Source organism: Simochromis diagramma, unplaced genomic scaffold, assembly GCF_900408965.1.
Source record: "Simochromis diagramma unplaced genomic scaffold, fSimDia1.1 OVJJ01000768.1, whole genome shotgun sequence".
In the NCBI taxonomy this organism is placed as follows: Eukaryota; Metazoa; Chordata; class Actinopteri; order Cichliformes; family Cichlidae; genus Simochromis; species Simochromis diagramma.
Genome location: NW_024387035.1, coordinates 773,403 through 798,344, shown reverse-complemented (window position 1 = coordinate 798,344; position 24,942 = coordinate 773,403). Strand labels below are relative to the sequence as shown.

Sequence of the window (24,942 nt, the reverse complement as noted above, 5' to 3'; positions counted from 1 at the left end):
ATCGCTGTTGCCTTTGTTTTGGATTTTGGTATGCTGCTTATGTTGAATGCTTAAAATGAGTGGATCACAGGCTGCATCTGTTGTTGGAAAAACTGAAAAAGATCAAAGATTAATTTCTCTCACTGAGAAAGCTCTTGCAAACAAAATTGAAACCATCCAAACAGATCGGAAAAGGCATGTAAACAAAATGAAAAGTGTTATTATGTCTCTTAAAGAGCTAATGAAAGATGATAAAAAATCATTCACAAGTCAAAAAACAGTTTGATGAGTTAACACACCTATTTAAGGATGCCAGTGCATTGCATGAATCTTTACTTTCTCTAATCTCATTTGATGAGAAAGATAAACAAAATACATGGTTCTCAAGCATCTCTAAATACAATAAAGGGTTTATGGAGGATGTTAACATATGGCTTTCTGAAACTGATAAACATTCAGGGAGGCCATCATCTGACAAGGCACAGTCACAGGAAACTTCCCTGGGAGGAGAAGTGGAGGTGCGAGAGCACACTGGAAAAGAACCTCAATCATCTCTTAATCCTCAGAACGATGTTAATGATGACGTGTTGCCATCCGACAGTGTGTCAAATCAAGGCAGTAGGTCAAGCTCAAGAGTATCATCTACTTCATCTGCATGTCTCAGGGCAGAAGCTGAAATGGCCGCCTTGCTTGCACGTCAACATATGCTGAAAGAAAAACACTCTCTTGAAGAACAAGAGGAACAATTGAGGAGAAAGAAAGAACAACTTCAGCTTGAAGCAGATATAGCTGCAACTGTTGCAAAGGTGAACATGCTGAGAACTGGATCCACTATGCGGAGCATCACTTCACGGAAATCTAATGGAATGGAATCATATTTTAAAACAAAGGGAAACAGCCTTGAAATTCTTAATGCGGATGCAGAGACTTTTGTTCCTCAGACGCTTACAAAAGGAAACGCAATCACCGGGAATGCAGAGCTTCAAGTAAAAACAGTGCAACAGAATATGAAAAGGGAAAGGCCTGCACCAGCTCTTATGGGGCCTTCTGACGCTTTTGGATCAATTCCACCTTTGCCTAAGCCACAAGCTGCTCTTCCAGTAGCCAATGAAAATCTGTTGTCCATTATGGAAAAACAAAATGAATTAACTTGTATGTTGGTCCATCAGCAAAGTCTTTCTTCACTGCCCAAAAGGGAGATTCAAACCTTTGATGGCGACCCTTTACATTTTCAGGCCTTTATGCGCTCGTTTGAACAGGTCATAGAAGCAAAGACTGGCGATGCTGGCGACTGCATGCATTATCTTGCACAGTACACCAAGGGGCAGCCCAATGAACTTGTTAAAAGCTGTCAACATATGTCTGGAAGTGCTGGATATGTAAAGGCAAAGACTCTGCTGTATGAGCACTTTGGGAATGGACATGTGATTGCATCTGCTTATTTGAACAAAGTTCACTCATGGCCACTGATTAGATCAGAAGATGGAAAAGCTCTTCAGGCATATTGTTTGTTCTTACGTGGATGCTGCAATGCAATGGAAGAGATTGATGATCTCTCTGAATTAAATACACCTGCCAATATGCTTGCTGTGATTAGAAGACTGCCATATAAGTTAAAAGACAAATGGCGAACAGTAGCATATGACATTCAGGAGAGGCAACATCGCAGAGCCGCATTCATTGACATTGTTTCCTTCCTTGAGCATCAAGTTAAAATTGTAACAGATCCCATCTTTGGAAATCTATGTGACGTTCCAGCAACACATCTAGCAGCCAAGGGCAGCAATGGAGGGAAATGTGCTCCACATCTAAAAGCTAAAGGAAGTAGCTTCGCCACAACAGTCTCTGATGTCGAGAGACAGAATCAGACAGGGGCTCAAGATCGTCACAGCACTGTGAAGGCTTGTTTTTTCTGCAAAGGCGGACACACACTGGCGTCATGTGCTCTGCTTGATAAGAAACCTCATAATGAAAAGATTTCTTTTCTTAAAAAGAACAGCATTTGTTTTGGCTGTTTGTGTACTGGGCACATAAGCAAAGAATGCAGAAAACGCCTTTCATGTAAAATCTGTGGCCTCCGACATGCAAGTATACTCCATATCCACCACAAAGAGAAGAATGAAGTCAAACCTAATAATGAGGCAGATAACATTCCTGTTACGATCCAGACTAGTGGTCTTACTGGGGCCGGTGAACAGGACTGTAAGCTTGCCATTGTGCCAGTTAAAGTAAAATCAAAGAGAGGTCAAAGAATAGTGGAAACGTATGCCTTTCTGGACCAAGGGAGTTCAGCATCCTTTTGTACAGTGGGTCTTATGGACAAGCTGAATATTGCTGGGAGGAGGACAAAGATTCTCCTGCGCACCATGGGACAGGAGAAAGTGGTGGACAGTTTCATTGTACCTGAACTTGAAGTTGCTGGATTGGACAGTGACATGTACTGTGATATGCCTAACCTCTTCACTCAGCATAAAATGCCTGTAGATATTGGTAACATCCCAAATCAACAGGACCTGATTGACTGGCCACATTTGAAGCATGTTCATTTGCCAGAAATTAAGGCCAATGTTGAGCTTTTGATTGGCATGAATATGCCCAGAGCTCTAGAGCCTTTGGAGGTCATCCGGAGTGTAGGTGATGGACCCTTTGCCATTAGGACTGTGCTCGGCTGGACTGTGAATGGGCCACTTAATCGAGAATGCTGTGGAAGGCCAGGATGTTTGGCAACAGTTACCGCCAACAGAGTTTCTGCTGTCACACTGGACAAGCTATGGAAACAGCAGTTCAAGATGGATTTTCCTGAGAGCAGCAATGATGAACAGATGGGGCTGTCAAAGGAAGACTTGAAGTTCCTGGAATTGGCCAGCAAGACGGTGACTTTGGGGGATGGGCACTACAGCATTGCCCTGCCACTAAAAGACCGAGACATAAGAATGCCTGACAACCGTGCAATTGAGCAACGAGCCTTAGGTTTGAAGAAAAGGTTCATCAGAGATAAAGACTTTCATAAAGACTATACTGCCTTCATGACAGATCTTATATCTAGAGGATATGCAAAGAGAGTCCCAGTCACAGAATTAGAGCGCAGTGATGGGAAGCTTTGGTATATCCCTCACCATGGGGTTTACCATCCTACCAAGAGGAAGATGCGTGTCGTCTTTGACTGTGCAGCATCATTCCAGGGTGTCTCTCTTAATGCGCAGCTCCTGAGTGGTCCTGACTTAACAAACAGTTTGGTTGGCGTACTGACGAGGTTCAGAAAAGAGCCCATTGTTTTGATGTCTGACATCAAGGCTATGTTTCACCAGGTGCATGTACCAGAGGAAGGGCTCCAAACTGCTCTTTGTGAAGTGGAGTCAATCCTCAACAGTAGACCCATTACGCTGGAATCCACCGATCCGAATGATTTGGAAGCCTTAACATCAAACCATCTCCTTCTTCCCAAGTCCAACCCGTCTTTACCACCTGGCCTGTTCCAGAGGGACGATCTCTACGCACGTAAACGATGGAGGCAAGTTCAATACATATCTGACCTGTTTTGGAAAAGATGGACTAAAGAGTACTTGCCACAACTTCAGCAGTGCCAGAAATGGGGAAGGATTAAACGTAACTTTGTTCCTGGAGATGTGGCCCTTATAGTGGATGATTCTGCACCTCGTGGTTCTTGGATCATTGGGAGAGTCACCGGAGCTGCACCAGATGAAAAGGGGCTTGTGCGTCAGGTCTGGATTAAGACCCCAACCAGCCATGTGTGCAGACCCATCACAAAGATATGCCTTCTTCAGGAGGCCTCTGACCCATGACTATGACATTTTTGACACAGTGTGACATAACTAACTTTGAATTGACTTTAATGTTATGAGATGTACATCACAGACTGACTATATTTAGGCTAAGTGCTGGTAACCTCTGGCCTATGACTGACTGACCATGTGCAGACAGAAGAAAAGAAGAGAAGATATGAGAAAATAACTTTGGTGGACTTTTGAGTATGTTATGTTGTCTCACTGGGTGTCTGTGATATGATGAAGTGTGTGTTGTGAGTTGTGGTGTTGGATGTGTAATTATTACTGTAAAAATGTAATAATTAGGGGCCGGAATGTTGTGGATAGGCGTAGCTTTGGGTCACGTGGTGTCAGTAATAGTGATTGCTATATCACCTGTTCACGGCCCGAGGGAAATTTTGTGAATGAGTGGGTGATGGGGGAAGTCGACTTTTGCTGACCGCTCAAGCTTGGAATGTTTTTGATCACTGTTTTTCTACGGATTTTAAGGATTTGATGACAAATAAGGAGTTTTAACTTGGAACTTTGACTAACGTTTCAAACAGCGGGCGCGTCAACATTATTCCCCTATTCAGCTGCTCGGCGACTCAAAGGCTTGACAGTCGCCAATAGTATGTATGAGGTCAAAGGGACTGAATGGGGAAGATTGGCAGCAGACTGCCACGTTCATGTTGGGAGAGGAGAGCCAGAATAATCTTATAGTCACAGTATATGAGCTATAAGGCTGTTTCAGAGTTATCCTTGGTGTGAGGCAGACTGTTGTCACACTGGGATCCTGTAAACTTGTCATTTCACCTGCTGAAGGAAATCTTTTTAAATCTTTTTCTCCCGAATTCCTTCTGAAAACATTTGAAGACAACAAATCGGTGAACCGACGTGATTTTTGGGTTGGAAAGGAGAAAAGGAGGATTGGAGAGGCTCCTGACGGAGCTGCTGTCAGACGCCAGAACTGAAGGAAACTGATTCACCCTCACAGAAGGCCTTCAAAATGAAGGTAAGCAGAGCCTGTTATATCAAAAGCTGCAAAATTCGCCATAAACCAAATTAAAATTTGAGCGGTGAGTGGTTACAGTTCTCTCAGTCTCAGTTAGATCGAGTGTTTATATGACAAGATACATGTTTAATAGATAAAGTTGGAATTACAAGTTGGTAAGAAGGTTTTTGACAAAGGTTGAATTTAAGCCTGAAGTTTAAAGGTGAAAGAAATTTCAAGGTTTATCAAAGCCAACAAGGAAACAGGTCAAAGGTTAAGATTAAGGATTAAGATGAATCAGAAAATTATGTAATGAAATGAAAATGTGAGATAAAGGAAAAGTAAAGTGTTCTTTAACAGTACGACATTGATAGAGTTTGTTTGTGTGTTTGAGAGTTCAGACTGAAAGGGAGCGCACAATCGTGTGTGTGTCTGCAGCTGTTCTTTGTGTTGTTGCTGCATCGTTGCCTCAGGGGGAAAGTTGTGTGTGTGTTATGCAGACTAGCAGAGACTGCAGCTGTCAGCAGCCACACACACTTTCTATTCTTCAAATCAAATCACAGTGAAACATGTTCACTGACAGCTCAGCTTCAGCATCGTCTTCATGCTGTGACTGCAGCCGTTCAACTCTGTTTGTCTTTAACCCAAATCATCACAACGTGCAAATATAATCATCAAAATGATGTGACTGGAAGGATGCAGCAGTCTGTGCTCCACCTTTCTCCTCCACACCTGCAGGTGGAGAACATGGATGCATGAATCTCTACAGAGTTCTTTGAATATTATCCGTCTCATCAGTTTTCAGTGAACAAAACTCCTCACAGAGCCAAAATAAGCAGTTTGTATCCAACATAACTCAGCTGGACTCTGATGCTCCGTATAACAGCCACACATGAGTCTGGATTCACTCAAAGCATTGAACAAACTTTATTGTAAATGAAGCTTTTGGACATTTATTCTCTGATATTTGCTCTTCAGCTCGAGTCTCCATCAGTGGGAACATTTCCTGATTCAACTTTTCTTCTGTTCAAATCAAACTCCATGAGAATCAAAGTGTGAATCAGAGTCCTGATGATCAGATTCTATAGAAACATGGAGACTGTAGAGGATTTACACTCAATATGTTCATTTGTTCCCTTCAAGAAAAATCAATCATTCATCAAATAAAATCAGTTGTTGATCGACTCAGTTTGATTGACAGGACAGATGATCAGAGGTGCAGAGTTTTTACCTCCATCATTAGGACAGGGACTGAAGAATGGGTGGAGTTTGTGAGTGAAGGAGCAGCCAGTAAAGGAGTAGATCAGAGCTGCAGCACCTACATCATAAAAGGAGACCAGACCCTCCTCATAATCCACAAACACCCCCACCTTCTCAGGACCAGGATGGAGACAGAGGGGGACTGGAGAGGAAGCACCAGCTATGTACTCATTTCCATTTACCAGCCCTACAGTCCAGAAACCACCCTGAGGACTCGCTGTGATTATTCCCTTCCTGTTGATCGACTCTGTGGCCACTCCTAATTCCCACTCAGTCTTTCCTTTAACCTGAACCTCAAAGTAAAATCTGCCTGAAGAGAAACTCTGCTCTCCTAAAACACCAGGACATTGAGAAAATCTCTCTGGGTTGTCTGGAAGATTCTTCTCCACATCAGTATCATACACTTGTTTTCCATCATCAGACAGGATGAGATCAGGATGAGCTGTATCAGGATCCAGAGTCACATCCACCTCATGCTGCTGCACCCTCTGCAGCTCAGCCTCAAACAGCTTCTTCTTCATGGGTTTCCAGACTGTCTCCTCCAGCTGAGCCACAGCTCTCCCCACAGTCCCCTCATATGATGGTGGATGAACTCTGACCTCTGTCCAGTCCTTGCTGGGTGGAGCAGCTTTCAGGGAGGAGAAGCTTTGGAGGAGGTGGAGGTGGTCTTCAGAGCGTGAGAGCTGCTCCACCTCAGAGCTTCTCTCCATCAGCTCAGAGATTTCCTGTTCCAGATCTTTGATGAGACCTTCAGCCTGTTTCTTTGTAGTTTCCTGTTTGTCTTCGATCTCCTTCATGAGCTCCTTCAGGCGTCTCTCAACAGACTCCATCAGAGCCGTGAAGACCTGAACACCTTCTGCTTTCTGTCTGTCTGCAGCATCTTTACTCATCTTCACCGACTCTGTGATCTCCTGAATCTTCAGTCGTCTCTTCTGGATCATCTGCTGAATCTCAGCCTCTGTCTTCTCCAGCTCTGCCTTCTTTCCTTCATATTCTTCTCTCAGGGGAACAAACTCATGGTTCTTGTGGTCTAAAACAGAGCAGAGCACGCAGACACATGTCTGGTCGGTCTTACAGAACAGCTGCAGAAGGTTATCGTGCTTCATGCACATCCTGCCTTCCAGGCTCTCCACAGCATCAATCAGCTGATGTCTTTTCAGACGTTTCACTGTCAGATGAGGCTCCAAGTGAGTCTGACAGTAGGAGGTCTGACACACCAGGCAGGACTTCAGGGCCTTCAGTCTGGTTCCAGTGCAGACGTCACAGGGAACTTCTCCTGGTTTGGCAGCTTGTTGCTCTGAGCTGCTGCTGCTGGCTTTCTGCTGAGCTTCACGTCTGAACTGAGCAACCATCTCAGAGATGAAGGTGTTGACCCTCAGCTGAGGTCGAGTGTAGAAAGTCTCGTTACACATGGGACACTGACAGATGACATTCATGTCCCAGTGCTGACTGATGCAGGTTTTGCAGAAGTTGTGTCCACATGGTGTAGTGACTGGATCAGTGAACACATCCAGACAGATGGAGCACAGAAACTGATCTTCAGATCGCAGATTGCTGGCAGCAGACATGTCTGCACTCTGAGGGAGAAAGAAGAGAAACATTTGATTCAAAATTCACTTTAAATTTCATTTTACAAAGAGAGAAACAAGCGTCAGTAGTCTGAGGAGCTTGGAGAGAAAAGCGTCTGGACTTCTTTAAGGTTCTTGAAGACGTTTCATCTGAGAAGCTTCTTCAGTTCTCAGAGTAACTGGTGGAGACCCAGCAACACACTGTTGTGGAAAATTTAACGATAACCTGCAACACACCCAGTGAGCTTGATTTGAAGTGGGGGGCTATACCTCCTCCCTCACAGAGAGAATTATGACCTTGTTTTCTGCTTGGCCGTCACCTAAGGATTTACATCCCTGATAAGCCAAAGGAGTTTCACTATCTGTTTAACGTCTCCCATTACAACGGCCCCACTTTTTTAACGTTCCACATGCATGTAAACTGGTGACAGGAGTGCTCTTTACTATAGTAAAGTAAGAAAGTGATATTCACTCGCTGGGAACAAACACTCACTGATGTATAAAATAAAGACCAGGGCAGTCTCAGAGCTGCGAGTCTCTGAGCCCTCACTCTCGTGCGAGCGCTCTCGAGGCTGCCCTTGCTAGCAAGAAAATCTGTGTGTTTCTCCTCTCTGATTCTCTGCTGAAGAAGTGTTTTAGAATACATCTCTTGACATTATTTTGGTCCTTCGAGCCGGATCAGAAAATATCAGAACTGTTATCTGTGACTCTGTTCCAGGATCCAGCACTGATTCCTGACGCCGTGGGAAGCCAGCACCGAAGTCTGTCGACAGCCGTCTTAGACGAGCAGAGAGCCCCAGGACGTGAATTCGGGTCTGGGCCAGTAGCCTGGTCCACAGCAGTGGGATTCAGTCTGACGATCCGAACCACCAGTGAGATGTCCAAGGGTGAGAAACACTATTTTGGTATATAAAACCGCCGCAAAGGTTTAAAGTAACAAAATAAAATAGGTTAGGATTCGCCGAAAGGAATCAAATTAAACTTAGGTTTTAGAGGTAGCCATAATTACTTTGTAACAAATTGTAAAAGCGCGCAAATGTCTATGTGTGTATGTGTCTGAAAGTAAGTTGATTTTACAGCACAATACGCTGCTGAACTACTTCCATTTTATGTTTTCTTTGCTGAGGCTCACGTACTGGTGACAAAGGAGAACGGTTGAGTTTCATCTCATAAAACTGATACCGCTTCACTTTTAGAATGAAGTCGAAGGCCGTATCAGTAAACCACTCTGAAGTCAAGCGTGCCAGCGACGGCCCAGCAAAATCTTTGAAAATGGGGAATAAACAAGTAAAATGAATACCTGATGAGGAATGGTTAGAAAAACAACAAACCGGAGCAGGTAAAATATGTGCAAATAGGTGGAGAAATCCACGAAAAGCAAAAAACCGCAGCTGGGAAGGGAAATGCTGCCTTGAAACAAGAAATTACATTAACAAAAGACCCAAAGAAGAAATAAAAACGTAAGGAAGAGTATAGGCTTTTCCAAGTATGGGGAAATGAAACTGAAAAGAGAACTGAAAACAAAAAAAAAGAAAGAGGAAAAGAAAAAACAATTAGCAGCAGCTTTAATAACCCCTGATGATGAAACTATAAAGCAGGCACATGCTGAACAAAGGCCTCCACTGACAGACCCACATAACTCTCTTTTAAAACCCCCCGTTAAAACTTCCACACTAGCTGCAGAAAAAACAACCAGCCTTACTCCAAAATCTAATTTTAAACGATCTCCCATATGGATAAGAGCAATGAAAATTAAATTCGACAATGCATATGAGGATGCACAAACAATGTTAGCCAAGCATGAAACAGATTTTCATCCAGGAAGATCTGATTATGGCTCTGAAGAAGAGTGCGACGGTCGTGGTTCACACCCAGACCCACCACCACCGCCATCTACACTAGCATGTCCATTATTTGAAGTAGCAAATCCCAGATATGGCACACTTCTAGGTGATGGTCAGGGAGGAGGAAGGGACAACAGACCCACAATTCTTGTGTACCGCCCATGGACACATAAAGACAGACAAAATGTAATAAAAGGCATTCCATCAATGGGGGCTTCCGGTTTGGCGCTATAGCAAATGGCTGCTTGAAAGTTTTGGCTCCCCGCCGGTTGGAAATAATCCTCTTGGAAGAATATTCAGACACAAAGAACAGTACCTAAACTTGACATGGACGGGGATAAACAAAAAAAGCCCAAAGGCAAACCAAGCTCGGGGCGGGAAAGGGGAGAGTTAGTCAAGGAAACTCGCAGCGGAGAGGAGAATAATGGCGAAGCTAGTCCCTTCATGCTAGCTATCTACGATGAGATCCGGGCTCTGAGGTCGGACCTTAAAAGTGAAATGAGTGAGTTTCGACTTTCTTTCCGCAATGATATGAAAAAGGAACTGAACGAGTTCAAAGGAGAAATGAACAAGAAACTTCAAGAAACTACAAAGGAGCTAGTGGCTACCACGGCAAGGGTAGAGGAGGCAGAACAGCGGATAACCGAGATTGAAGAATGGGACACGGAGGTTAAGGAAGCACTCGCTCTCATGATGGAGAGCCAGGAGACCCTGCGAGCAAAGCTAACTGAACTAGAAGCACGCTCACGCCGGAATAATCTCCGCATACATGGGGTACCAGAGGGATCAGAGGGCCCTGATCTGATAGAATTTGTAACAAAGCTGATAAAGGCTCAAATCAGCCCGTTGGTTGCGGAAATAAACCTCGGAATCCAGCGCTGCCACCGGGCACTCGTCCCAAAGCCCCGAGAAGGCGCTCCTCCTAGATCACTGGTGCTGTGCTTTCTGGAGTATAGAGTAAAAGAGATGGTACTGCATTCAGCGTGGAGAAAGAAGGATGTCCGCTATGAAGGGAAAAGGATTTTCTTTGACCAAGATTACCCCCCAAACATCCTTAAGAAAAGAAAGGCGTACGTGGGGATCCTGAGAGAGCTCAAAGCCAAAGGACTCCGCTTCCAAACGTCACATCCAGCCAAGCTGAGGGTGTTCTTCGACAGCGGCACCAAACTCTAATGCCACTCTATATCTAAGGGTAAAAAAAAAAAAATTCTTATCGTTACTATTTCTACCAGTTTATCACGTATTCCATATATGACCCTGCCTAAAGTGATTATTTTACTTTTATTATTACCTGGGTCGAATACATTCAGGCTTTTGAGTGTTCAAATGACATGTGTTCCTCTGCTCTCCAAATATTCTGTGAAGAGTCATTTTTGTAGTTACTCCCTAAGCTTGTTAAAGAAGGAACTTTGTACGGGTTGGGCAATTCTGGCGTAAAACAAGGATACTGGTGCTAGGTATTTTCCCTGACACTGGTGAGAGGCCCTCGACTGGCACGAGAAATTCCTCTCAACTCGAGGTTTCACCTGAACTTCGGCCTTTGATTTTGTTTTTTTGGTTTACTTGTTTGTTGTTCTTGTTCATGTTCTGTTTAGCATGGGTGATGTTGCACAAAGGATCACAGACTGAAAAAGTTATATGCATCATCGGGAAAATAAAATAATCACGTTAAACGTAAATGAGCTACATAATCCGATTAAAAGGGGCAAAATAATAGCCAAAATGAAACGTGAGAAGCTGCATGTAATTTTTGGGCAGGAGACACATTTATCTTCTTTAGAACATGAAAAATTGAAAAAACTTGGATTCCAGAATACCTATTACTCGTCACATGAATCAGGCCGCAAAAGAGGAGTAGCCATACTGATCCCCAATGCTGTTAACTTTGAATTGTATTCAGAGGTAAAGGACAAAGAAGGGAGGTTCATTTTGGTAAAGGGTAAATTAGAAGAGGAGGAAGTAACATTATTTAATGTATATGCCCCGCCAGGAAGCTCCAAATCCTTCTATAAGAAGCTATTTGATTTAGTGGTTTTGGAAACACAGGGAGTTTTGATTTTTGGTGGAGACCTTAATGTTCAACTCCAGCCAAAGCTAGATTCATCCAACCACCGGCAAAAGAAAAGTTCGAATGCTATTATGGTCCAACACATGCTTACAGAACTGGGTTTGATTGATGTGTGGAGAGCCTCTCATCCAGGGGATAAACAGTTTACCTATTATTCTGCGTGCCATTCAGTATATACTCGAATTGACTATTTTTTTTATGTGCAAATCAGACTGGCATAAGGTCGAGGAATGTAAAATAGGGGTCAGAGATTTATCTGATCATTCAGGTGTGTACCTAACCCTGCACCATTCTAAACAGTGGACAAATACACTTTGGAGACTCAATACCAGTATTCTGAATGAGAAATCAGTACAAACACAAATTTGAAACTTATCTACAAAATAACGACAATGGTGAGGTATCTCCAAATACTCTATGGGACGCAGCAAAAGTCGTCATTAGAGGTAAGATTATTGCCCTCACAGCTCACAGTAAAAAAGAAAAGCAGAAAAGACTTGAGAAGCTACAGGAGGAATTGAAATCACTAGAGACTAGACATATTGACCAAAAAGATCCCCAGATATTGGCGAGAATGAACAAAATTAAACAAGATATAAACGGCATTTAAGACGAGGAAACTGAAAAAAACCTTAAATTTACAAAACAAAAGTATTATGAGACGGGACCTAGGGCGATGAAGCTTCTGTCATGGAGGTTGCGAAAACAACAGGAAAAGAACAGAATTCATAAAATCAGGAACCCTGAGTCACAAATTATTTGCAGTAAACTGGATGATATTCAACGGGCATTTGAACAGTATTACAAAGACCTATATACCCAACCTCCCATAGTAGAAAATACAATGATAAATGCCTTTCTAAACTCATTAGACCTACCATCTATAGGAGAATTACAAAATAAAAAACGCATGGCTGAGATAACTGCTGAAGAGCTGCATAAAGCCATTTCAAGGCTGAAGGCGAATAAGGCACCAGGCACAGACGGTTATCCGTCCGAATGGTATAAAGCATTTAGCTTAATTGCTTTAATCACACATTAAGAACAGGAGTAGCCCCACAATCTTGGAGAGAAGCAGTTATCTCAGTTATCCCAGAAGACGGCAAACATAAAAAAAAAAGCAGCTCGTATAGGCCAATTTCCATCCTTAACATGGACTATAAATTATTTGCTTCAATATTAGCTAAGAGACTGGAATCAATTATTCCGGACCTGATAGACTTAGATCAGACAGGCTTTGTCTCAAATAGACAGACTCAAGATAACTTAAGGAGAACACTACAAGTGATGAATCATATAACATGAGAAAATATTAGTGCAATGTTGGTCAGCTTAGATGCCAAAAAAGCTTTTGATTTGGTGGGTTGGGAATATCTATTTAGGGTACTAGCAAGATTCGGATTCAAAGATGGCTTCATTAAATGTATTGAGGCACTGTATTACTCTCCAACAGCCAGGATCAGGATTAATGGACACCTGTCTCAAAATATTAACTTGAAGCGAGGGACACACCAGGGCTGTCCCTTGAGCCCGTCCCTGTTTGCCTTGTACATTGAGCCTCTGGTTCAGGCTATTAGAGAAAATTCTGAAATACAAGGAATTGTGATCAGGGGAGAAGAACACAAGACTTGTATGTTTGCGGATGATGTTCTTCTTTTTATTACAAATCCTGAATCAAGTTTGTTCCAATTGATGACCTTACTAAAAGCGTATAATCATTACTCTGGCTATAAACTAAATATTCAAAAAACTCAAACCCTTACATTCAATTATACACCTCGACCAGAAACAAAAAAGAAACTTAACTTCAAATGGGACTCTCCCACAATAAAATACTTGGGAGTAAACCTAACGAAAGACATGTCTAAACTCTATGAAATCAATTATGGCCCCCTCAACAAAGAGATCAAATCTGACCTGACTCGGTGGTCTCTCCTCCCCATGGATATGAGTAATAGAATAGAAATAATTAAAATGAACATTCTGCCTCGAATTCTCTATCTCTTCCAGTCACTACCCCTGGAGATACCCCAAAAACAATTTGACGAGTGGGACAGATGGATCTCACGGTTCCTCTGGAACAGCAGAAGACCGAGGGTCCAGTACAAAACGTTGCAACTGAAAAAAGAGAAGGGAGGGAGAGCTTTGCCGTGCTTACAAGATTACTATTACGCCGCACAACTGAAACCCCTGGTAAACTGGTGTTCCCCAAATTGTGAAGCTAAATGGAAAAATATGGAAATTACTCAATTAGACTTCCCATTACAGTCTCTTTTAGGAAATAAAAACCAAGCTGAAAAATTTTACAAAGATTTGAACCATTTGACCCGGTTCACACTGAAACTATGGTTCAGGGTAGTGAGGAAACTACAAATAGAAAAACAGGCTAGGACCTTGAATTGGATAGCTTATGACCCGGAATTTGTGCCTGCCAGGCTGGATGGGACCTTTAAACAGTGGACTCTGAGAGGAATTACTTCTTTTTGTTCACTAGCAACAAACGGGGGATTTCAAAGCTATAAAACTAATTCAGATACATACGGATTGGCAAAGCATGACTTCTAAAGATATTTACAAGTTAGAGACTATTACAACAAGACGTTACTATTCAGAGATGAAAACGAATACAACCTAATTCATATCTTTCAAGAGGCATACAAAAAAAGGACTCTAAAAAGTTGGTCTCAAAAATATATGGAAGTATACAAGCCTCTAAAAATCACTCTACGTTGTATATTAAGCAAAACTGGGAGAGGGAATCAGGCTTACAAATATCAGAGGACAGCTGGTGGGGAATATGTGAGTCTCAGGCTACCACTGCAAATTCAAGGTCCTTCAGAGAGTTTGGTTGGAAAAATGTTGTGAGATTTTTTATCACTCCTAAATTCACAGCTCGGCAAACAGGCTCACAGAGCCAGGGCCTATGTTGGTACCCCCATGGCAAACCATTTTCATGTCTTCTGGGCCTGCCCAAGTCTCCTCCCCCTTTGTGAGTGTGGACGCTTCATCTCTTTGCTCTTAAATGCTTTGCTTCTTTTATTGATTTTTACCGATTTTTATGCTGACTTTTTCCCTTTTTTCCGTATGAGCTTACCTGCGATAGCTTCTGGACACTTATAGATCATTAGGACTAAAGTGTTCTTAACAGAAACAGCAACATTTTTATAGTTACCTTATCCTCAGCGCTCCGTGTGTCTGTGGCCTAGACACAGCTGAAGCCTGATTACAGCGTCTGGGCACCGAGCAGCCTAAATAGCCTAGAAAGGTGCTAACCGCTAGGCTAACTAGCAACAAGATGCCTTCCCTCTCCACAGATGACTACCACAGCCTCCTGCAGAAGATTGCAGCACTGGAGACAAAAATTCATCGCTTAGAAGTAAACGTGGAGGTAAATGGACTGTGTGGAAATGAAACAACCTTGCCTTTGACTCAAAACAATGGCGATGAGCAAGCTAGTACACAGCTAAGGAGCACAGATAACATGACCAAGAAAGTAGACTTTGTGCACTATTATAAATCCTCAAGCGATAATCCCCCCTTGGACTGTCTTGGTGCAAAACCAAGACATAAATCATGTCTCCTGGAAGGGGGAGGACGTATCACAGGCAGGGCACAGCGAGATGAAATCTCTGAAACCGACTGGCCTTCACTTCCTACGAGACAGAGAAGCTCTTCTACCCCTGTATATGGGAGGAAACAGGACTGGACAACCGTGAATAGGAAGGTTAACAACAAACCTTCAAAACAACTGAATGTGAAACTGCAGAACAGATTTGCTCCACTATCAAAGGACCCTGGATCTATATCGGACAACCATCCATCTAAAAGCAGCGAAATATGGTCTGAAAATCTGTTGAAAAGTGAAAGGCCACAGGGAAAGCTAAAGGCTAGGCCTGAAACGCTGATTGTGGGTGACTCTGCCGTAAAGGATGTACAAAGGATGTGCGGTAAGAACACTAGGTCCTCTGCTTTCCTAACGATATGGTCAACAACCTGAAGGAGAGAATTCTTCAAATTGCAGATGAATATCCAACTGTGACAAACATTGTTCTGCATACAGGGTCAAACGATGTGTCCAAACAACAATCGGAGGTTCTGAAACGGGACTTTACTGGATTACTAAATACTGTAAACTCTCTGAATGCAGCTGTATTCATCAGTGGACCTGTACCGCCCGTCAGAGGAGGAGACGAGAGATTCAGCAGGTTGTTTACACTGAATAAATGGCTTATATCAGCATGTGCTGACCACTCAGTGCATTTTATCAACAACTTTAATATTTTTTGGGAACACAGGCATCTGTTTAAAGCAAATGGATTTAATTTTAACAAGTCAGGGGTGAAACTGTTCACCTCCAACTTGTTTTATTCCATACGTCATCCATCTGTGCTTGGTGCCAAGGCTGAGATAAACGAGGAGTTATCTCATAAAGAGGAACAAACAGTACTCCAAGAACAGACAAAGCCCAGCAGAAACCTTGAGGAGGAGCTCCATCTGCCCCCACCCGGGAAGAGCCTCAGAAAGGAGAGACATCTGAGGCAAGAAGAGGCAAGAAGAGGGGTCCCTATTTGCCTCCAACTCTCTCAACAACACCAACGACCAGGACCAGGATCTTCCCCAGTCCCCCAAACCCCTGACAGGCCATCACCCCCATCACCCTCCTCCCCCTCCCTTTCTCCCTCCTCCCCACACCTGAAATTCACTGAGGAGATGATGGAGCGGGTCAATGCTGGGCTCAGATCTACCCCCCGGCCCAATCCCTCTTTGTCCCCCATAAACCCCCCACCAAAGCAGCCAAAGGTTCGCCACCGAGCCCCACCCTCAACAGAGCAATCAAAGTCACATTGCCCAGCCTCGCCCCCCTTAGTTCCTCCTTACCACCTTCATGCTTTGTCTCCGCAGTCTGATGTGTGATGTGTGAAGGGTCCGGGCTGCGAGGATTATGGCAGTGGTGACTTTTCCCAGGAGAAGCTGGGACCCTGTTTACTAGAAGGTTTTAAAATCTCTGTACTTTTAGGTGACAGGAGACATGTGGCCTGGTCAAAACACAGAGAGCTGCACTCTAAAAGATCTTTAAATATCGTAAACATACCTTGTGTGCCACAGACTGCTCCCAAACACGAGAGGACAAGTAATGCCTCTAAAACACTTAAGTTGGCTTTATTAAACGTTAGATCTTTAGCTGGGAAAACATTTTTAATTAATGATTTAATCACTGAGCACAGCCTTGATTTTATGTTTTTAACTGAAACTTGGTTGGACCAAAGTAACAGTGGAGCTGTTCTCATTGAGACGACCCCTCCTAACTACAGTTTTATCAGTGAGGCCAGGGTGAGCAGGAGAGGAGGAGGGGTTGCTGTCTTATTTAATGAATCATTTCAATGTAAGCAGCTATCTCCTGGAAGTTTTCAGGCTTTTGAATATGTGGCTTTACAGCTGAAGGCCCCATCCAAAGTTGTGTTTCTTAATGTTTACAGGCCTCCCAAATACTGCACAGACTTTTTTAATGACCTCAGTGAACTGCTGTCTGTGATCTGTGTTGATTTCGACTGTGTAATTATTGTTGGGGATTTTAACATCCATGTGGACAACCCTCAGGACAAAGGGACCAAAGACCTGAGTAACACTCTGGGCAACTTTGGGCTGACTCAGCATGTAACAGAGGCCACACATAATAGAGGACACACTCTTGACCTACTGATCTCCAAGAGCCTGAGCATTTCAAACATTACTGTGTCTGATGTGGGCTTGTCTGATCATTACTGTGTTTTCTTTGAAAGTAAAATCTCAGCCCACACAAATATATCAACAGCAGTGATCACAAAACGGTGTATAACTGAACACAGTAGTGAGATTTTTAACCAGGTCTTCCCATTAACACCTGACCTGCCCAGAGGGTCAGTCAATGAGCTCGTCAATAGCTTCAATGCTAACATGTTAAATGTAATGGACACTATTGCTCCCATTAAGGTGAAGGTTATCTCTGGAAGGAAAAAGTCTCCATGGAGAAACTCCACACTGGTGAAAAATGATAAAAAAAAGAGAGTGTAGGAAAGCTGAACGCAGATGGAGAAAAACAAACCTCCAGGTTCATTATGACATTTATAAAGAGAAACTTCACAATTATAATTTACAACTGAGGAATGCAAGGAGGTCCTACTTCTCTGACATCATCACTAAAAAGAGTCATAATTCCCGGGTCTTATTTTCTACAGTTGACAGGCTAACAAACCCTCCTGTGCCAGTAGCAGCTGAACTTCATTCGACCATGGCCTGCAATGACTTTGCCAAATTCTTCACAGACAAAATCCAAAAAATTAGACAAGCAATTGGTACATCAACAGCAGATCCAGGATATGTACTGTGTCCACCGAAAAACTGTTTAAACACCATGAAACAGTTTCACCCTATTAACAGCAAAGACCTGGAGGACATCTTAGGTCAGCTGAACTCCTCCTCCTGCTGTTTAGATGTCCTGCCAACAATTTTTTTCAAACAGGTCTCAAAGACTTTAGAGTCAGACCTGTTACAGATCGTCAACTTTTCTTTAATGTCAGGTGTGTTTCCAGAATCACTAAAAACTGCTGTAATCAAACCTATACTGAAAAAGGACAATCTTGACAAGACACAAATGAACAACTACAGGCCGATCTCAAATCTCCCATTTTTAAGTAAGATCATTGAAAAAGCAGTTTCTCAACAGCTCAATTACTTCTTAAACAGAATAATTGCTACGATGCCTTCCAGTCAGGTTTCAGACAGAACCACAGCACTGAAACCGCTCTGACCAAAGTGTTTAATGACATATGTCTGAACACAGACAGTGGAACAATGTCAGTCTTAGTTTTACTGGATCTCAGTGCAGCATTTGATACAGTTGACCACAACATATTACTCAAACGACTGGAGAACTGGGCAGGTCTTTCAGGAACTGTACTAAACTGGTTCAAGACATACTTAGAAAACAGGAAATACTTTGTATCAATAGGTAACTTCACATCTGAGCAGACAAGTATCACATGTGGAGTTCCCCAAGGTTCCATCTTGGGACCCCTTCTGTTTAACATTTACATGCTCCCACTGGCACACATTATAAAGAACAACAAAATAAACTACCATAACTATGTAGATGACACACAAATATATATCACAATGTCACCAGGAGACCGAGGCCCTGTACAGGCTCTTGGTAAATGCATTGAGGAAATTAATGACTGGTTGTGCCACAATTTTCTCCAGCTAAACAAAAACAAAACTGAAGTAATAGTCTTTGGCACCAAAGAAAAACGATTACAGGTCACCAGAGAACTTCAATCTATACACCTAAAAACCACAAACCAGGCGAGAAATTTGGGTGTAGTGATGGATGCAGACCTAAACTTAGAAAAACACATTAAGACAATAACAAAATCAGCTTACTATCACCTCAAGAATATTTCAAGGATAAAAGATCTGATGTCTCAACAGGACCTGGAAAAACTAGTCCATGCATTCATCTTTAGTAGGCTTGATTACTGTAACAGCATCTTTACAGGTCTACCTAAAAAATCAGTCAGACAACTACAGCTCATTCAGAACTCTGCTGCTCGAATCCTCACTAAGACCAAAAAAGTGGACCACATCAGTCCAGCTCTGAGGTCTTTACACTGGCTGCCTGTCCGTCAGAGGATAGACTTTAAAGTTCTGATGCTGGTCTATAAAGCTCTGAATGGTTTAGGACCAAAATACATCAGTGACCTCCTGACCCAGTATGAACCTTCCAGATCCCTCAGGTCATCTGGATCCGGTCTTTTATCAGTTCCCAGAGTCAGAACCAGACACGGAGAAGCTGCATTCAGCTTTTATGCTCCTTATATCTGGAACAAACTCCCAGAAAGCCTCAGATCAGCTGAAACACTCAGTTTATTTAAATCCAGGTTGAAGACTCACCTGTTCTCAGCTGCATTTGAATAAAGCACCAAATCCACACTTAAGCTTAAATTTCAAAACTTACACTAACTACTGATCTTATCTACTGTTCTGATTTTATCTGTTTTGATTTTATATACTGTTTTGTTTGTTTGTTTGTTAATTAGTTAAGCTTAAATTTCAAAACTTACATTAACTACTGATTTTATCTACTGTTCTGATATTATCTGTTTTAATTTTACATACTGTTTTGTTTGTTTGTTTGTTTGTTTGTTTGTTTGTTAAGTGGGTTTAGAGCTCTGGGTAGCTCCCCAGCTGGGTCTAGACTGGGTCTAGAGAGTATTTTAAATTCAGGGAATTTAAAATAGAAAGTAGCTCGTCCACAGAAGGACTGGTAGCTCCCCTTACGATAAGGGTTCAGATCGTGCGAACAGGTGTGAATGAATGTGTGTGTTTAGTTAGTTTGTTTGTTTGCTTGTTTTAATCAATTTTAAATCATGCTTTTTATTTGTTTTTGTTTCTAATGTCTCTGTAAAGCACTTTGAATCACCTTGTTGTTGAATTGTGCTATACAAATAAATTTGCCTTGCCTTGCCTTGCCTTGCCTTGCCATATTGGGGGGAGGTGGCCATTGAGATAAACAAAATAATTGGGATAAAAATAGACTATTTATTTGATACGTTGTATCTTGGCAATTTACCTAAGGCGCTTCCAAATAAAGATAATTATTTATAGAAAATACTTCTGACTAGCAGCAGAAAGGCCATAACCCGAAGATGGCTAAAGGCAGACCCTCCAACTCGAGCCCAGTGGCATGGGATAGTGGAAGAAATTTTTGGAATGAAAAGACTTACCTTTGTTCTTAGACTTGAACTTGAGAAATTCAAGAAGCTCTGGGAAAAATGGATTGTGTACTCCCTTTGTACTGAACAATTGAATATTACCATGATGTAAGTAGATACGAATGTTGGGAATGTGTATGTCTTCCATGCTGACCTAAAGTTTTGTATTCTCATACTGTAAATTAATAAATAAAAAGGTATAAAAAAAATTTTTTAAAAAGGCATTCCATCAATACAAGAAGGGTGCGAACCATGGCAAGCTGCCGTGCTTGAAGTAATCACCCGGTGGCATCTAAACGGTCACGAGGTACTGCAGTTATTCCAGGACTGCCTAGGCCTTTCCTGGGGAAGAATTAGGGGAGACTTTACCGGCTCCCTCCAGATGGTAGAGCATTTCCCCCAGGTCATGCTGATCTCCAAGCAGCGTTAATGCCTGTGTTTGATAGGGCCCGTCAACAACTAGCGCCAAGAGCCAACTATGGTAAGATAGGGCAAGTTAAACAGAATGATACAGAAAAACCACATGAATATATGGACAGGCTGAGACCAGTTTTTAGACAGCATTCAGGTTTAGAGTATGCTGATGACCCACAATCAACATATCAGCAACAATTTAAACGTGCTTTTATGAAAGGATTACTACCACGCATTAGGTCTCATGTAGAAAAATATTGGGTAACACATGATACAGGCACAGTAGATGAGGCGCTTCAATACGCTAATCATGCACAAACAGTAGTGAAAAACAAAGAGAAATCCTCAATTTTTGCCCTAGACACTGACACTGCTCTCACAGCTTTTAGTGGGAGTGGAGGCTACAGGGGAGTTTTCAGAGGTCAAAGTAGAGGGAGAGGAATGTATAGAGGAGAAGCAAGAGGCAGAGGGAGACAGAGACACACATACACCGCAGACGGTGACTCCAGTACTGCATGCTGGAAGTGTGGAAAAGAAGGTCACTTTGCACGCCATTATAAGACACAGAGAACACTCGACACAGAATGACTAGCTGCAACCACCCAGACAGCTGACAGGGAGAGCCACATAGATGAAAAAGAAGTAAAAGCTTTAACAAACGAAGAAAACAATTTAGAACAGGATGAAGCTGAAGTATATAACGTTCATCAGCTAGTAAGTTTACTGGATGGAAAGCCAATGCTTACAATCTATGTAAATGGCAAAAAGTTGCAAGTGTTGTGTGACACAGGAGCTTATAAAACAGTACTTAAGGCAGAGCCCCCACGCACAACCTTTTCTAGAGAAGTAGTAATGGTGAAAACAGCATCAGGGCATGTAAAAACCCAGCCACTAACAATGCCACTGACATTTTTGCATAAACCCAGTCAACGCTCCTGTAACATGCCATGTATCATAGACCCAACCTGCCCAGTGAACTTACTAGGAAGAGATGCAATGACAAAATTAGGGATAGGAGTCATCCCCACAGAAACAGGTATGACAGCGGAAATAATGTTAGCAGATACACAATGGTATCAATTAGGTACAATCCTGCAAAAGGTAGAAAATGATAAATATACGCCTACAGAAGAAGAGGGTTGGGCACAGGGTAAAAGAACAGGGTGCATGAGATATACTGGCTGGGTGATAAAAACGACACCCAACACTCATTTTCACGACAGCACACAAGAATGAGAAATTCTCTCGCTGGAAGAAGAGCCAGCACTTAAAAGTCTGCCTTCTACACTGTGGTCGGATGGTCCAACTGATGTGGGATTAATAAAAAACGCAGATTCGGTAAAAGTACAGACTACTTCATCCCACAGGCCCATTAAACCACAGTATCCCTTATCTAAGGAAGCAATAGAAGGGATTAAGCCAGTGATAAAAGACATGGAAAAAGCAGGAATTCTAATAAAAACTAATCTGCTACCTGCAATACTCCAATCTTCCCAGTCAAGAAGGCTAATACTGGAAAGTATCGTTTGGTACATGATCTGCGAGCAATAAATGAAATTACTGAAATGATACCACCAGTAGTAGCAAATCTTCACACTATACTGAATCAAGTCACACCAAAAGAACAATGGTTCTCAGTGATAGATTTATCAAACGCCTTTTTCTCAGTGCCTTTACATCCAGATGCGCGACATCTGTTTGGCTTCACATTTGAGGGACAGAGATATACCTATACTAGGTTACCTCAGGGATTTCAAAACAGCCACTCTCTATGCTGAAGCTTTAAAGAAATCAATGATGTCCTGCCCTCTGCCAGCAGAAGGACAGTTTCTACTTTATGTAGATGATATTTTAGTGACTGGCCACACAGAGGAAGGGTGTAAACAGAATACTATGGTTGTGCTGCGTCACCTGGCTGAGCAAGTCCACAAAGTGTCTCTGAATAAACTCCAATTATGGAGACCTGAAGTAACATACTTAGGCCACACCCTCTCAGGTGCAGGGAAAAAACTACTAAACAAAAGAAAAGAGGCCATACAAAATGCACCACAGCCACAAACTAAGCAACTGGTTTTCTTGGCTTTACACTGGCTCCTGGCTACAGGTGCTAAAAAGACCACTCATTGGAGTTGGGATACTTTTACTTTTATTTTGTGTCTTTGTAACATGTATACTGCCATGTCTAAAACTCATGATTATTGGCATAATATTGTCCACTGTTGGTGCATACATAGCCGTGACAAATGATGATGACGACTCCGACCTGTTGGAACATGAAGACTTTGTGTGATTAATGACGATGTGACAGAAAATGTACAACAAGATGTTACATACTGATATCTCACTAAAAGTTATACGTGACAATTTGTCCAAATCAAAGATTGATGGTAGTAGAGAAGAAGCCACCATGATAAAGCCTGTGTGTGAAAATGAGACCAGTGGATTTGATCAAAATCACATTTAAGGAGGAATTCTGTCCTCCAGTTTGTTTAAATAAGCTTTGGGATTAAACAGCATCATCTATGTTTGTGTCTGATGACATGTTTGATCCAGGTCAGCTTGAATATCACAGCTGATGTGTGGAACTCTGACATGTTTAAAGCCTGATTATCAGGATGATTCAAACACATCTGTTTAAATAATGAGATTCATGTTTCCACACAAAGTTATAAAGTGCAGCATCGACTGTTTTCTGAATGATTGAGGAACATCTGTGACTCTTACAGGATACACCAAGTCAGATAATCTTTGTAAAATGTGTGAATGACTTTTTGAAGTACTGACCAAAATCTGCTGGTTGACAGTGTCAAAGGCTTTATATCAATAAAGAATAAATAGGTGTTTTCACAGCCTGAGTCCACAGTCCTGAGCAGAGCCACAGTGAGACTGAAGCAGCAGCTCGATGCTCCTACAGTGGATCTGTGGTTACATGAGCAGATTTCTATGGATCCAGTGTGACTGTGATGAGTCCTGATGAAGTGAACAGAGTGAAGATTTGTGTAGAAGCAGGAAGTGTGATCAGCTGCACTCACCACTGTTGCTGAGAGAAACCTGATGGACTCCAGTGAATCTTCTTTTAGAGACAAACAGGACTCGACTGCAGCTCTGCTGCTGCTCTCTCACACTTTCACTTCTGCAAAATGATGTTGAACTTCTTGCTTTTCAGGTATTGCTCTGCCTCTTCCTGCAGCTGTTTGTCTGGTTTTGCTGCCTCTCCCTTTACAGGAATCAGCCGGTCTGTACTCAGTGACTGTGTGCAGCGGGTGGGAGGAGTGAGGAGTGGTGTGTGGGTTCACACAGTAATGACGGCCTCAGGTGATCAGGAGAAACTCACCTGGATTTCCTTTTTCCACAGCAGACTGAGAGCTTCAGGTGGACCCTGAAGGAGGTCTCAGACACAGGTGGTAAAAGTACACACAGTCTGTACTGAAGTAGAAGTAGTACTGTTAAAAATACTCCAAGTACTGTTTCAACTTCTTTACTCAAGTAAAACTAAAAAAGTCCTGGCTGTGAAATGAGAGTAAAAAGAGCTGATTGAAGAACATTTCTAACACGTGTTTATACAAAGCTAACTGAACCATGTGCTGCATCAACGTGATAATAAAATAATATTATTCACTTTATTTCAGTCTAAATTTGAATTCTAATAAATATTTTAGCTTGAAATAAGTGAAAAAAAATCTGCCAATGGAACAAGTTAAAATTCTCTAGTTTTCTCTTGTTTCAAGATTCACTGTCTTGAAAAAAGTTCATATATCTTACAAAATGTCGCTCTGTAGCTGATTGTAATAATAATAATAATAATAATAATAATAATAATACATTTTATTTGAAAGCACCTTTCAAAACACTCAAGGTCGCTGTACATAGAAGAATAAAAGCAACATAAAAGCAAGAAGTTTACAGAATCATGAAAGCATAAGACATAAACAAATAAAATAGGAGAGTGGAAAGGTTATGTGGGATAGGCTATTTTGTACAAGTGGGTTTTGAGTTTGGACTTAAAGAGAGAGAAGGAAGAGATGTTTCTTAAATCAGGAGGTAGGGAATTCCAGAGTCGTGGAGCAGAGCAGCTGAAAGCCCTGCTCCCCATGGTTGCAAGACGGGGGGAGGGGATGGAGAGTGAAAAGGAAGAAGGTCTGAGACAACGAGATGGGGCGGTGATCTTAACCAGATCAGAGAGATATGGAGGAGAGAGATGATGAATAGCCTTAAATGTGTAAATGTGTGCAGGACAGGAGTGATGTTGTCACGGTCCTGGGTCCCCTGACCCAGCGTTTTTAGTTCCTTGTGATGTTTGT

At 42.2% G+C, this 24,942-nt stretch overlaps 1 protein-coding gene across 1 annotated transcript; it reads right to left on the bottom strand.

The window, feature by feature from the left end:
• Positions 1-5,703: 5,703 nt before the first annotated feature.
• On the bottom strand, positions 5,704-23,802 carry LOC120740770 (E3 ubiquitin-protein ligase TRIM21-like). Its single transcript, XM_040043247.1, has 2 exons — positions 23,674-23,802; positions 5,704-7,574 (listed from the first exon to the last, which is right to left on the bottom strand). The coding sequence occupies exon 2, from the start codon at positions 7,563-7,565 to the stop codon at positions 5,907-5,909; it is 1,659 nt and encodes a 552-aa protein (XP_039899181.1). The 5' UTR covers positions 7,566-7,574; positions 23,674-23,802; the 3' UTR covers positions 5,704-5,906.
• Positions 23,803-24,942: the final 1,140 nt, after the last annotated feature.

What these genes read in the sequence shown, in the direction of transcription:
- LOC120740770 (XM_040043247.1), bottom strand. Translation starts at nt 7,565, where the DNA reads ATGTCTGCTGCCAGCAATCTGCGATCTGAAGATCAGTTTCTGTGCTCC.